This window comes from Drosophila suzukii, chromosome X, assembly GCF_043229965.1.
Source record: "Drosophila suzukii chromosome X, CBGP_Dsuzu_IsoJpt1.0, whole genome shotgun sequence".
Lineage (NCBI taxonomy): Eukaryota > Metazoa > Arthropoda > Insecta > Diptera > Drosophilidae > Drosophila > Drosophila suzukii.
Genome location: NC_092084.1, coordinates 16,420,823 through 16,436,382, shown reverse-complemented (window position 1 = coordinate 16,436,382; position 15,560 = coordinate 16,420,823). Strand labels below are relative to the sequence as shown.

Sequence of the window (15,560 nt, the reverse complement as noted above, 5' to 3'; positions counted from 1 at the left end):
TACGATCGGGGGAACCAACAAACGGGTTCTCTACACACGCAGAAAAGTTCAGGGATCGCCACGAAACTAAACTGTATTACGCATTTCAGCTTTTAGAAATGTTAGGAACTAAGTTTCTATAAGATGAAAAGCAAAGCCTTTAAGTTATGGGTTCTAAAAGTTGGTGGAAAGGACAACCCTATAAAAATACCATCTAAATCATCTTCCCATGTGCTTTTTTTACAAACACTTTCCTAAGTTAATTTTAGCAACTTAGGCAAAGCTTAGATCTAAGCTCACTGCCAAATATAAATCAGGCTCATTAAGTTGAATAATAATTGTATGCGAAAGTGGAACAGAAACAGAAAAACAAGTCAGGTGGGTATTAAAAATACAAAATAGAACCCAAAACGAGCCATTTTTAAGATGTTTTAATCTCTTCCGCTGATAATATATTATTATTTATGGTTTCTCATTGTAGGCACTAAATATTTTACTATAATTAAGGGGTTTTAAGGTTCTATCAAAAAGATTGAAGTATGGAAGTGTGATTTCTTCGATTTAAGGAGGATTTGCAAGGTTCTTGAACTTATGAAACTTTGAGTTTATGATGGGTATCTCTTAAACTCGGATCTAAACTCACCTGGGTGAAGGGCAGCTGCTCGGAGTTGGCTCCGCACTTGCAGACGCTCTGCTCGATGACGCGCATGGCGAATCTCCGGTGGGCGATGCAGGCGGAGGACTCGCAGGAGTCGCCATCGTCCGGCGAAATGTGCGAGTGGACGCGGTGCAGCAGGAGTTCGAAGCACTCGGCGGCATCTCCCAAGCATCCTAGGGGGAATCTACGCCCCGCCAAGGGACCACTGGCCAAAGCCCGACGCAGTGGCTCCGGACACAAGGCCGGTTCTGAGCTGGTCTGCAGCTGCTGGAAGAGTTCCTGTTTTTGGGAAGGCAATAAGTAAAATGGTTAGAAACTTGAGCTTAGAAGGTTTCATATTTAAGATCTACTTATTTTCGTAAGACATTGCTGAGGGATTTTATAAAGCTTATTGCACTTTATCGTATCTGATATTCTTACAGCTAATCTTACTTTAAGCTAAAAGTGATTACGTACGTGTACATTTAAAAATATTTTTTATTTTCTTCATTGCGGTAGTAATATTTAAGCTGATTATCATGTAAGCTTAAAACGTAAGACTCTTTAATTTAGTTTGAATAAGATTTTTTATAAATTTTAATCTATTTGTATTATAAATATTATTTTGATTAAGACTCTGTAATCCAGTTTCAATAGGCTTTTTAATTCATTTAAATCTATATGTATTTGATATATTAGTTTAATTATTTTCAATACTGGTAGTGATAAATATTATATATATTTGATATAACTAGGGTAGATTCACAGATATTCCCTGGACTTACAATAACCGCATTGATACAGCGATCCCTCTCCGAATTTCCCGCGATGTTGATGTTGCTGCCGTTGATGCCATTTCCATTACCATTGTTATTATAACCCATTACGGCCAACTCCACGCTGCTGGCCACTTTGGCCAGGGCACTGACCGACTTTTGCTTGGACTGCTGGCGGGTCAAAGTGGCCGACTTGTCGGCTCCATCGAGGATTAGCTTCCGAGGACTGCTCCTGGGCAGGGTGCCTCCGTTGTTGCTGATGAGGTGGCTCAGCTGGGGGTGGTGCATTTGCACGGGAACGGAAACGGGCACGGAAACAGGTGCGGATGTTGTAGGTGAGGATGCAGTACTGGCTGATCCTGATCCTGCGCCTGCTCCTGGTCCTCCCGTTGGAGCCCCGCCCCCGCCCACCACATTGGTGGGTTCCTTCCTCTTGTAGCGGAACTTGATCATCTTGTTGTTATCCGGTAATCAGAGCCTCTTCAATGTATTCTATCAACCAACATGTCACTGTGGAAATAGGTTATAAAAAAAATGCTTAGCTTTTTCCTTTTTATTTCCCTGTTTCTCAAGTTTTTGGCCAGGCGGGGTGTTAAGTGTTATATTCTCTAGTCAGCTCGAAAATGGAAAAAAAGGGGAAGTCAGCCAACGGAAGTGCAAACAAAAGTGCAAAGTCAGCCCCCAAAAACGACAAATTGCAACCTGCAACCCCCAGCAATTAAAAAGGAAGTTTAATAGCGATACGAGGCAATTAAAGGTACATATCGTATCGTATCGGATCGATAACAGCTGCGACAGGTTTTTGGACCATCATTTGGCACACCCTAAGACTGGACTTGACTTTCGCTTTTGGCCTGCTCTCGACCTCATTTGCGGCCAATCGAAAGTTTCGCCAGCAAACCGGTCCATAATCCACCGATCCGCCGAGACAAAGTTCTCCAGCCCCAGAAAAGGCAGTCGACTCAGCGGTTTCTGAAAACAGCGAACCCAAAAACAGCAAACTGCATGTGCAGCAGCGGTAAGTGGCGAGCGGTTGAGCGGTAAGCGCCGAGCGGTAAAGCGGTCTAATGTTGCCGCCTGACAACCGCTGACGCCTTGAAAATAAAGTGCCACTCGATAGAATCCGAGACCCGGGGCTCCAGTCCCAGTTGATGAAGTTACGGGGGTTTCAAGGGGGGCTAAGGGTTCCAGAATGACGCCATATGCGACATATGGCTGAGATCTGTAAACGCCTTTTGCCGTTTCTGCTGTCAATTACAATTGTTTGGCCCAAAGCAACGGCAACCCGACACGAACAATGAGTCGGCCCAAAAGGCAGGCCAATATGCACGGAACACAATTTTGATGGGTTTTTAAAAACCAGAGAAAAATGTTTAAACGATATGATAGCCCTTTGGCCTAAGAAATATCATTATGTAAATTAAGAACTGGGTTAAATGGTCTGATAATATGATTCATGATCATGATCATAAAAAGGTTTTTCAATTAAACTTTTTAAATCACAGTGTGACAAACATTTTAAATTTAATTAAATACTAAATGCTTATTTTTCAAGTGCCCATATGCATTTACCTGGGGGTCCCATTTAAGTACATGCAAAAATACACAAAGATCTGTTTTTCGCACACGCAATACTTGGAATCGAATTCGGACTGGAATCGGCACAATTAACACTTGTCAACTGTTTGAGTTTTCGAAACGAGAAAAGGGAGGGGTTAAGAAGTTTGAGTTGTGAGTTCATCAGTTTGCACTGGCCTACACTGTGCTGCATGAGTGAGTGTTCAAGTTCAAGTAGAGGGAAAAACACAAAAAATGTACACAGAAAAAGCAAGGCAATGAATATCAAATAAAGTTGAGGGGTGACAAGGTGAATTTACAATCAATTGAAAAACGAAAAACCCATATTATCTTCACCTGAAATCCCTGATAGACATATACTACACAAAAGGCCCCCAAAAGAAACCCATAAATTTAGATATATTTTTTAGTGCCACACACAAAGGAAAATTGAAACACTCCACTGGAGTTAAATGCACTTTGGGTGACAATTCTGGATTTTATGGCCGGCGATCTGGCCCGAAACATAAAAAATGTTTAATAAGCGGAAAAGCCGCTGTTGGCGAGCGGAAGTTCGGACAGGGAAAACCCAGTGATTTCCAGTTTTAGTTTTTTCCTCTCCCCTCCTAATTGTTTTTCCAGGTAAAGTGCAGCGGTGGTTCCTGCCCCTTCAGCGGTTGTATAATTGCCCATTCAATGGACAAAACAGTTGCATGCTAATTAGTCCGGGGGCTCAAAATCAAACGTCACGCTCTTTAATTCCCGCCTTTGGGATTTTGGGCTTTTGGGCCACCAAGCCACTGGACCAAACTGTTGCAACACACAGCAAAAAAGTTGGCGAATCATTTAGGCCATGTAATTAGCCAGCAATTGGCCAACAATTTGCGCCAAGTGCGCAACTGCAAAAGCCCAAGGGATTGATCGCGAAATGCGATCACTCCGGATGGCAACTTTAAATGGAACTACTTGAGGTCTTCTCAACATGAAAATGGTTTGCTAATTGTGTGGTAAATTGAATGATTTCAAGGGAATTGAGCTACTAATCAGAGGTAAAATGATGCTGCATGGGGGTTTTATCTTTGCATCAATCCAACACTTTGAATTGCATCTAATATCAATGATATTAATAAAATTAAATTCATTTTCAGGGGAACTAATTTTATTAATGAGAATATTTTACTAAGCTAATATAGTTCTTCGAAATGAAAATGGTTTGCTAATTGCGTGGTTAGTTAAATGATTCCAAGGGAATTTCGCTAGTTATCAGAGTAAAGTGATATTAAGCAGGGAATTTTATATGAATGGCATTTAATGTCAATGATATTACTGAAGTTAAGTTAATTTTTAAGGATACTAATTTAATATATACGTATAATTTACTATACTATATGTACTATTTTTCTCGATTAAGGGCTTTTAGTTTTTCCAAGTTTTAAACATATTTTATAAAGAAATTCAAATACATTTGCAACAGTACACTGCATTAGCCTGGTTTTTTGCCCTCCATTTTGTGGATCATGTCTCGAGTTTGATTTGCTCTTTCGTTTTTTGCTCGCCTTTGATTTGTGAGTCGAGTATTGAGTCTCGAGTCTCTAGTCGAGATTCGAGATCCGATGAGGCGACACTTGGCGGGGAAAACGAACTGGCAGTCCTTGAGACCCCAACCGACACTATTTATAGATCGGGGCTTTGGGACTTTGGCTTTGCACACCTCGAGCCGATCGCAGATACACACCGAAGTTAGAGATAGAGATACAGAAACGTTTGGAGAGCTTTGGAGAGCTGTTTCTCAAATGCAAAACAAGTTGGCAACACACAAGCTGGCCTGCAGCTTAAAATGTTTTCATTTATTGTTATTACTTCTTATTATTGCTGCTGGCTTCTGTAGTTGTTATTTCTGCTGTTTTGTTTTCGCTTATATTATTTCTCTTTTTGCCAACTTGATGATTTATGGGCTTTAATTGTTAAGCCAGATCGCGGGGGCCTAAACGTTGGCTTTAGCTGAATGTGTCTGCTTCCGCAATTACAGCGGCAACAAAGAGCCAGAACTGACCTTTTTCTCAGCCAGATTGAGACAAAGAGCGAGTCGAGTCTACCTGAACTCTCGGCCAAATGTGGGAACAACACACGTGCAACGGCCCACCAGCAACCTGCAACCTGCCACTAGCACACAGCAACTAGCAACTTGCAACCCATGTTGCAGATGTCTCAAGTCGAGAATCCAGCAGCGAAAACAGCGATGGCAGGCAGATAAATGAGGCATAGAAAAAGGAAGGTACATGGCAAGAAATATTCCTGTGTTTTTGGAACTGAGATTGGGAATGGTGGGAAACTCAGCCAACAGGTTTCTTTGCAAAACAGATGGTAATGGCAGGAAAAACGGTTGTAAAATCGTTAGATTTGATTGGGGGAGAAACCATTACTAGGATCCTCAGGTAATATTTAGTAGTATTACCTTTTGGAATCGTAAAATAAGCATAAATGCTGGTTCATTAAGATTAAATAGAGATGGATATGTGGATTTGATTGAAGATAAAACCATTATTTAAATGGTATCTTAGGAACCCCAGTAAATATTAAATATATTAGCATTTGGGATCCTAAAATAAGCAAAGTGGAAAGATCCAATATTATTTTGATTAAATATGGATGGATATATGGATTTGATTGGAGAATAAACAAGTATTTTAAATTGCATCCCCATTTGGGACCCCTAAATGAATATATTCATTGGAAAACTTCTGAATTAATCAAGATTTTCATATTCAATGTCTAGGGTTCTTTAAAATATTTTCCCCTACACAGAAAGGTGAAAGGGGCAGTGTGGCGGCGACAACCTGTAGCTGTGATTTCCGCACGTGAGGCGACTGCTAAACGGCTGGCTAATGGCTATATTTCTCCACTCGCATATTTACATATGCCAGGCAGGCGTCGGAGGCCCAAGAATTAACCATAAATACACAAATCTGCCGCTTAATATTCGACTGGGGCAGAAAAGTCGAAGAAGAAGTCGCGGCATTCAGATGGTCATGATAATATTGGTAATGATGGTGATGGCTGGGCTAGTGACATACGGCTTGAGTCGCGAGAAGGAACCCAACTTTGGGTTGAGGGCCTGCATTTCAATTGAGGGAGTGGAGTGTATCTGAATAGAGTGGAGTGTCCATGCAAATTGTAAACTCTAACCGAAACACTCCCCTTTGGATCCGCGATATGAAAAAAATCGCACTTAAAGATCGCGATCGCGTGAGTCCCTGGACTTTCCCTAGGGAAACCCACGGGTCTTGAGAAATAAGTACGTATATAAAAGCGAGCCTGCGTGCGGCGCACAGATTAATCTTTAATAAGCAGCATAAATGCATTAGGCGAGTGCCCACTGTACCTGTTCGGGTACAGGTTTCCACGAAGGCTGCGGGCTGCCAGGCATTTACATACCAAAAGATCTTCACAAAAGGTGAGGAAAAAACAAGTTGGCAGTTGGCGGTTGGCGGTCTTAAACCATTTGGACCGCTATGATTTTTGATGCGGACCGGACCCACATGCTCGACGAATATCAAAGAATCAATAACCAACAAAAAAACATCCAAAACAGGTAATTCCATGTGAGCAACACCAAGCTGCGATCTTTTTCAGACCAAAACCCCAAACTCCTTTATTTCACTTCTAATAACCAAACAAACCTCACGAACTGGCCAAAAATCTCGAGTTCTGCTCAATCTTTTGTTTAAGTTTTCAACTTACGCAAACATTTTTCGTTTTCTGTGTATATAAAAGTATTCCAATGATTTATCTTAATTTCAGCACAACTCTGGAACTCTTTGTTTGTATTTGTTTTTTTGGGGGGTAAACTTTTGCAGGCACCAGAAAAAAATGAGTTTTATTTGAACTTGTTAGGAATCAGCGTTTATTACTTTTTTTGCCGCGCGCGCAATTCTTCACTCCGGTTTCTACCGAGATTCGATTCTAGATGAGGTTTATGGATAGAGCGACCGACCGTCGATTTAAACACGTCCGTCGACTGGGAAATTTGCCTCGCAACTGAAACTCGTTTGGCCGCTTGGCTGTCGGATGGCCAAAAGAGCGAGAGAGGTGTTTGACCAAGAGCGGAGATATGGTAGAGACTCTCGGGAGAAACTGGTTTTCAGGGGAACAAGAACTTCAGTTATATCAACAGCGCGCGGTGAACTCACCTGAGCAAACCCGAGAAACCCGAACCCAAACTCAAACCCAAACCGAATCCGAATCCGAACTCGAAAACGGGGGAGTTTGTCTTGTAGTAGGCCAAACAGGTAAATGTCTTGGCCGAGCAGGTAAAAGACGACTGACTCTCTTTCTCTCTTCTCTCGAGATTCTGAAGTCTCCCAGATTTCCTCACCCGGAACACCCTGTGCTGCTCAGATTTACCTCAGTTCGAATGACAAATGCAGGCAGCGATACAAAGAAAAGTCCAAATCATCTTGCAGCTTAGATAATAGACCAGAACCATATTATATTGGAGACCGAAGACCAGTCTTGGAGTCTGTGGCCATGGTTGGCTTGGGTGCGCAGATTGCAGATCTTGAGATTTATGAGTCAGCCTGTAAAAGCGGAAACGCCAACGAAACGCGTGCGCATGCGCAAACCCTGCGAAACCGAAAAAAACCCCTGCGATTCCATGGAAAACCTTAATAAATTCGATCATCCATAAAACGTGTAGGGCAAATAATACGATTAAGACGAAACGAAAGAAAAATCTGGGTTTTATCTCGGCTGTAGGTGAGTGGAGTGGTAAAAGTAAGACACGTTATCGTGTCATGGAGTTGGAGATGCTGCAGTTCAGTTCACCCAAAAAAAGAAAAATATAAAACGAGGAATAAACAAAAGGCCTCTTTCTTGGCTGGGTTCAAAAGTTTAAGACCATCCACCCGCCAACGAGTCCATGACTCAAAAAGAAGCGAGAGTGGGGCCTCGAAACTGGAGTCAAAGTGTGACTCATGGGGAGACTACGACTGTGTAAGGCCAGTTGATTGATTGCGTCCCAGATCAATTGCACACAAAACTGAGATGCAGCAGTGAAAGGAATTGTATTGGATGCATTTATATAATGCCCACAGGTGCCCAAGAAAATGTACCAAAATAATTAACAATATTGAACTTAAGATCTCCAAAAAATGAACTTTCTATATAAAATATGAATATATACTTGTTGAATTATTTGTAAAACCTTTAATTTTTGATTTAATGATTTTTAATACTATCATCAACCTTTTAAAGCTTTGCTAAAATATTGTTTACATTGATTTTCTCTTTCCTGAAAACACAGAACTGATCGATCAACTCTGGCCGAAACGTTTTGACCATTTCGGGAGGTATAGAAATCGGATGGCACAAAAACAAAACTCCATTTTGATGGATTGACATGCTGAGGGTTCTTTCTCTAATATGTCAAATGCTAAATTAACTAAAAAAGAAGTATCAAACACAATAAAAAGAAGAAAACTACTCAATAATTGATGGATTCTACGTTGGCGATTGACTGCATTTCTTTGTCAAGGCGGTGAATAAAATGTTGTCGGTTTTGTGTACGAATAAAAAAACCTTCATATCGCACGTCGAGCGAATAAATTAAAGAAATAATAAAAAACAAAAAGCCGAAATAAAGCTTAACAATATTAAAGCTAAAGAGCGGCAATGTATGTATGTACATGGGTTTTTTCTTTTTATCGTGGCCGAAGAGTGAATCACGCAGATTGAGATATGGCGATGATGGAAATGGATTTGTCTCCGCATCTCCGATTAGCACCTGCACTCCGCCACGCTCGTGCCCTGCGATCTCGGCCCTACCCATATACCATATAGTACTAGTACTACACCCCCAACTCCATTTTGTTCATGGTAATTTCGTTGTCTTTTTTATGGCGGCTCTGGGCAAACAACGAGGAATAAAAATGAAACCCGAAAGGCTGTTTGTTTGCACTTACTTTAGATGCTCTCCAGATTAGGGAGTACCCGAATATCCAAATCTGGAGTATATATATTTGGAGGGCAAACAAAGCTTGGCGATAAGTGGAGGCCCTGCAACTGGCACACGATCAAGGGTCTGTGGTCTGTGCTCAAGATATACTCAGATCTAGATAGATCATTTTCCCGGTAAACGAGGACATTGTCTTCTGGCCGCCTCACTCTAATGATAATGACTTTGTCCTTTGGTTATTTGTGTATTTGTGCATCTCTGGATTTCTGAATTTCTGGAAAAGTCAGTGGGCCCTTAATGGGAATTGTGCATTGAGGCATGGCAGAGCCGAGAAAACTGTCGAGACGATTTTTCATCAAGAAGTTCCCGGTTGCCTGGTCGGGTTCTTAACCCTCTTGCAACAATCGGCGTGGGGAACGGTCAAAATGCGATCGCAATCGTGGGAGTTTCCCAGCCCTAAAAGGCCAATGTCTTCAGCGACGATTTTCATAATTAAATAGCCGTCTTCCCGCGGGAAAGGTGGAGTAAAAATTAATTTGTCCGGGGCTACGTATAATTAATGCAAAAACAAGCCAAGACAAAGGGGGCAGCACTCCTTCTTGGGCCCTCCAACGTTTCTCGTTTAATATGTGGCAGCAAACAAGTGGGCAAGTGGCAACCATGGTTACCAGGGGTGTTCGGGGGGATACTACTTGGAGGTATGGGTAGAGGTGTAGAACAGTCAAAACAAAACAGTCAAACAAAAACAAACCAGGAGAAGAGGCAGCGGCAAAAGGCACCAACACTTTCCACTTCGTCGTCATCAATGTTTGAGGAGCGAAACATAAAAATAAAAAAAAACTAAAATGAAGGGGAAAACGACCAAGAGAGAGAGGGCCCACTGTGCAGTGAACACAGCGAACACCCTGTTTTGTGGCCAGAGCGTCTTGGCCCGAAAAGTACAGTCGCGTACAGTCGTTTTGCCTTTTGTTTGTTGGCGGCCCGGGTTTTTCCCGAACGTCACGAGTTTGTCGCTTGCCCAGGGGTTAGCACGATGGAAGATGCTACTCTGGGTTCCGTTTGGGACTATGTTTGGGTCCTCTGCCTCAGAAACTCTGCCTCTGAAACTCTGCTCTTCTGGCTAATGATCACCAAGATACTAATAATGACGATCATCATCCGCCGGTCTGGTTTCTATATTGCACCAGCCGCCTGAGAGGGTGACTGCCTTAAGTTTTCTCTACTCGGTTTTTCCACTTTATCAAAATGGAAATTCTGGCTTGCATTCGAGTCCCCATGATTTTTTTTTGTTTCGGGTTATCATGATCTCTTTTTGATGACTGGATGATTTCTTCTTTCTAGAATAATTATGCATTTGGTTTAAATTAAAAGGGAGTCAATATAGAGCGAGTTTTCGTTTATCTCGCGTGAAACATGATCTGCAGAGCTGAGAATAAGATTTTCCTTATACAGCAGTCTGTGCCTATTTTATATGGCAAAGTATGCAAATTTTTAATGTTATTTACGTTGTATGATATGATATTTGTGTTCTTTAAGTCCCTACCTATTCCCATCTTAAGGAAAATGAAAGGATCTAAATTTGGAAGATATAAAAAGGTATATTTTAAATTCAAGAATTATCTATCAATTTTGATATTTCATATTTTAAAGGAATTTATGATATGTGCTTTCTCATTTTAAGGGTATTCCTATAGGGGCAGTAGAGTTTATTGACTCCCTCTACGATTTCCTAAGGGCATTTGCATAATTGCGCTTGACTCGAGTTTAATTCGAGGTTTAACGAGGTGAGAACAGGACAAACGAGCCGTTGAAAGTCAGTCACGCTAGAGGGTCCGGCAGGAGTAAGGGTCCCGGTAGGCGTGACCAGTGGCCCAGGACCACAGGATCCCAGGACTTATCCGGGGCCAGGATCTAAACACCCCTGGACATGCAAGGTTGTGTGGAGGGGGTGTGAACCTGCCTGTCAGGTAGAGTCATTGAGTGTTGCATTTTCGGGATTGCCGATTTAAGGATTTCGTTTTTTCCCTGGATTTCCCATGTACCCTGGGAAAATGAAAATTGGAAAACACAGAGCACAAAGCCTGGGGAAAAGACACAAAACGCACTTGAACAGCTGAACACATGAGCAGATGAGCAAGGGGCTGCGTGTGAATAAATGCTGAATTTTCCGGAGAAGGAGACATGACAGCATGTTGGCAATTAAGGTGCAACCTAGTAGTCGGAAATCGGCTGCGGAAAATCTGGAAAAAGCCAGACAGGCGACTGGGAAAATTGACCTGACCCTGGCGCTTAATTGCTTTATTTAAGCCAGGCCAATGAGCGGAAACCCTGAGAATGTTATGTCTTTAACAGCTTGTGGTTGTAGTCCTCGCTGGCGGCATCGACTTTCTTGGTGTGCCCAAAAGTATGCTGTAGGTTTTACAAGCTAAACACTTCGAATTTCGAAGTTATCAAATGGTTGCAGGCACAAATTGGTAAGGTTATAGTAAGATTATATATTTTATGTGATATTTTAAACCTTATAACTAAATACTTAAAAGTAACTAAACTTTTGAGATCAATCTAAGTCCATTTGAACTAAGGGTTTTTTACATATAAGGTTGTATAAGGTTCATGATCTTTTTAAATTAATTATTATTATTAGCACGAAAGGGGTTTGTGAAGAGTATTCCCTATTTACTAATACTATAAAAACGATTTACGATCTTATTGTAACTTAAATACAAAACTGTTCTCAGCAATGTCTTACGATCTTCGAATGGTTCACGACTTGGATATCGAATTTCGAACTTACCTTTAGAGCGCAGAAGATGCAGTCTTGGCCGCCGCAAACATGCTGATTTAGGCCGCGAAACGATCGTCGAAAGGCGTCCAAGTGCCACAAGACCTGCAAAAGAGAACGGGCGATCGTTACTACCATGGCTAACAGAGAAGAGAGCACCGATTGGGGAAGGGGCTCCACCAGGCCATCCTATCTCCATCAAATCTCTGTGTGTATAACAAAAGAGAGGCCCAAACCGGTTGAGAAGACGCCATCTTGCCGCCGAGATCTTGTGTGTGTGTCGCCAGACAAAGGCTCAAAGACTCAAGAGAGTTGCCCAAAAGTCGCGCCACAAAACGCTGGCCAAGAACCAGTTTCGTGCTCGGTTTCGGCCACAGCCACAAACCTGCAAAAGCCAGCCAAATCGCGGACTTCGCAGACGCGGTCTCGAGTTCGTCTTGGGACAGGCTTTTCAGACTGGGTGGCCGGAGCAGACCGATCGAGACTGGAAAACACAAACCCGTCTGGAGTTTCTCTCCGATCTCGACTTTTTGGCGGCCTTTTCGGTGATTTTCGTTGCTTGCTGTTGTTGTTTTCGTTTCGAAGTCAGAGTTCACCTGGTATGAATCACGCCTCCCCCCCCTTTCGTAGATACATAGATCTATCAATTAAGCCGTACCAAGGGCTGTAATTAACAATCGGCCAGTGAAAGCCCCGCTCCCTTCTAATGCCAAAAAAAGCGTTTCAATTTGGAGCAACTTGAAAACGAAAAAAAAAACCAAAAACCGGTCAGCGAACAGTTAGAAATCTTAGGCACCCATAATGTCCAGTCGGAGCAGCTGCAATACACATCAGGCCCCAAATCCCCAAGTCCCCGCCACAAAGCTCTGAGCACGAGCCTGTTTTTTGGCCAACCGAAAAGAAATGCTTGGTCAGTCGAAAAAAATAATGGCATTAGACACTCAGCTGAACACAGATGTGTGTATGTATACCCATGTACAAAAAGTTTGCAGATCAAACTATGAGAAATAAATCAAGTAATGCGCAATGATTCACCAATGATTTGGTTTAAAAACCTCTACAAAATCTGATGCTTTCATGGAGATGTAAAAGAAAATAAAACAATATTAAGGGGTCTATGCATATATTTAAAACCAATTAAATAGAATATTCCTTAAATAAAAATAAATTCACAGGGTGGGGGTGGGGGTGTGTGGGCGATTGCGGCGAGGTATAGGTAAAAATCCCTCCAAACGGGCTAAAAAGTATATGTAATATGTATTTTTTTCCAAATTTGAGATTTCTACCTATCAAATTTATTTTTATATCCCCCCACAACCAAATTCTGAATCCGCCACTGATATAATACCAAATAATACCTATTAAAAACAAATAAATCATAAGTCTGTACAACTTTCCAGACTATATGTGATTTAATTTACACGATAAAACCAAATTCCCTAATATCAACAACATGTATGTCCTAGATTTGTCTTAGAAGGCAATATGATATACAAAGTATTAAAAGATCAAATAAATCAAGTTTTATTGGTGGAGGGACAGGAAGACCCAGAACCAAATAGGAAATACAAAAGAAGAGGTGAAAAGTAGATAAAATGCACAAAGCGGAGAAAAGGAAATTATTTCCTGTCTTTTTGGGCATTTACAGGCTAATTAATCCCCCATCGATGGATTGACAAGTTCACCAAAATAGGAAGTCATTAGTGGGACCCCTCTTTCTTTCTTCCTAAGTTGCTGTTTCTGTTTTTCCTCCTCTGACAACCGGAAGATGACGCTTAGCACGTGCTACTGAGTCTACTAAATCGGCTGATTAAACTAAAGCTACTGACCCACGCCCATTGGCAACCCACACATTTTAATGGTCAAGATGTAAAGATGTAAAGTGATTCAATTGGGCGGGAAAAACAAAAATCGAATCCAGCTTAGTTTATATTGGCTGCTATATGTGGGTGGTTCCAGTGGTTAAGTGGTTCGTTGGTTCGGTGGGACGGCCCACGTGTTTCTCCAGCGGAAGTGGAACGAAGTGGAGGGCGGTTTATGTGCAGCCATCGGACTTTGTGGGTGTCCACAGGTCATTCCGGCGGTGATATATGGCCATCTGATGGATCCACGACAAGTGACAGATGGGGAAAATCGTGACAAGTTCTACTGATGCAAACATGCAATCATATAAGAACGTATACGATTGAAATGGAAAATTAACTGAGATTTATAGGTAAGCGTCAGTTCCAATCTTCATATGTCTTTTAAAAAAGTAATAATATGTTTCAAGACTAGTTTGGGAATGGTTACAATGTTTGTAATTTGAGAAGATTATATGTTCATATAACTTAAACTAGAAAATATTATCTTTTTAAGAAACTTAACAATGCCTCATGTTTCAATACAAATGTATGTATGTGCTACTCTTCTCTAACAACCTATTTTCGGTATTACCAACCTTTGCCCAATCTTTTTCCCCACTTTTCGTATCTCCCGCATCTCGGCCATTTTTAGGCGAATCACTTAGTCTTTTGCCATGACTTGACAGTCTGATTTTTGGTTACATAAGCGGCTTTTGTGGGCCAGCAGTTGAAAGATGAAGCTGAAGAAGAACTTGCTGCGAAACCAAAGACGAAAAACCAATGACTTAGGCGACAAACTGCCAGGGAAAACTGCCACACCCCCTTTCCCGCTGCCTCCCTAACTTTATTTGGCCACTATTTTCTTTCTTTTGACCAACAAACGAACGAATAAATGTGCTTGTGAAAGTTACCAAACGAAACCAACCAAATAAATGCCCAAAAAAATTTCCCTTTAAAGCAATAGCAACAACTATACGGCTATAAGTCGGCCATAGAAGAAGAAGAGGAGACGGGTAAATTGAAAAAATATTTTAACTTTGATCATAATTTATGCTCAACCTGTTGCTGCGGCTTCGGATGTTTGTTGCTGGTTAGCAACATCGAGATTTGTTCGATCGCCGCAGCTGCGCATATTTGCTGTTGTTGTTAAGGCCCCCAAACCACCATATATTACACTGATAAAAATGGATAAGACTGTGAATTGGACACTGAAAACATATAAGCTACATAGTGTTTTATTTTTTTTCAAGACCCGATTTTACTTAAAGAAAGATTCAAATGGATTAACTTTAATAAAAATAAATAATAGTATAATATAATTTTATTTCTTGTAATACCCAAAGGTTTTAAATAAAACCAGTATTTTTGAGAAATTATTTAACCAGCCTTGTTTGCTAATATTGTGAACTTTATATTGAACCTTAATACATTTCAATTGGAGTTTAAGTCTACATTTAAAATTCGATTAGACCAATATAACTTTGATTGAGCATTACGAAAAAAACTGTAATAAAATACATACTATATAAAAGGCTTAGATATTTTTATCAGTGCACTTTGAAGCACCCCCACCCCGTTTTCGAATCAATCGCAGCCTCATTCGAATTGATTAGCATACTAGTTTTATTCATGTGGAATTTCTTTATAGGTAAATGTGAAATATTTTTCACGAGCGAGATGGCTGCAGTGGCTTTGTTTTTAGCTGTGTGTCACTTCCGCGCTTCAAGGAGACAACCACCCACTCCCGAAGTTGCAGTACCCCCCTAAAAATCCCCCTCTTCCACCGCCCGTGTGAGTCTCTTACTCGAGCGTAAAACAATTGCGGCACGTTAGGGTTAATGCTTGCAACGCGCTGACTGACATAATTAAGTTAAACAGAAAAAACAACAAGAGCACGTCGGCGGAGGAAATTCAATTAAATTAAAGCGAAATGTTTAACGAGACTTGTGACAACAACACGAGGGAAAGGGAAACTGGATAGGGGATATGCTCTATAGTATATGCTATGTGGTATATGGGATCGGAATAGGAG

At 41.2% G+C, this 15,560-nt stretch overlaps 1 protein-coding gene across 3 annotated transcripts in view; it reads right to left on the bottom strand.

Annotated features, from left to right (window-relative positions):
* Positions 1-15,560, bottom strand: part of ec (ubiquitin specific peptidase echinus) — a 54,939-nt gene that overhangs the window by 6,279 nt on the left and 33,100 nt on the right. For 2 of the 3 annotated variants that reach the window (XM_017086911.4, XM_017086912.4), the window contains 2 exons: positions 11,697-11,789; positions 623-916 (listed from right to left, as the gene is read on the bottom strand). In XM_017086911.4, the coding sequence (XP_016942400.2) occupies positions 623-916; positions 11,697-11,789 (387 nt within the window). Of the gene's footprint in view, positions 1-622; positions 917-1,401; positions 1,903-6,690; positions 6,975-11,696; positions 11,790-15,560 lie in introns of those variants that run through there. The other variant, XM_017086910.4, reaches the window with a different exon arrangement.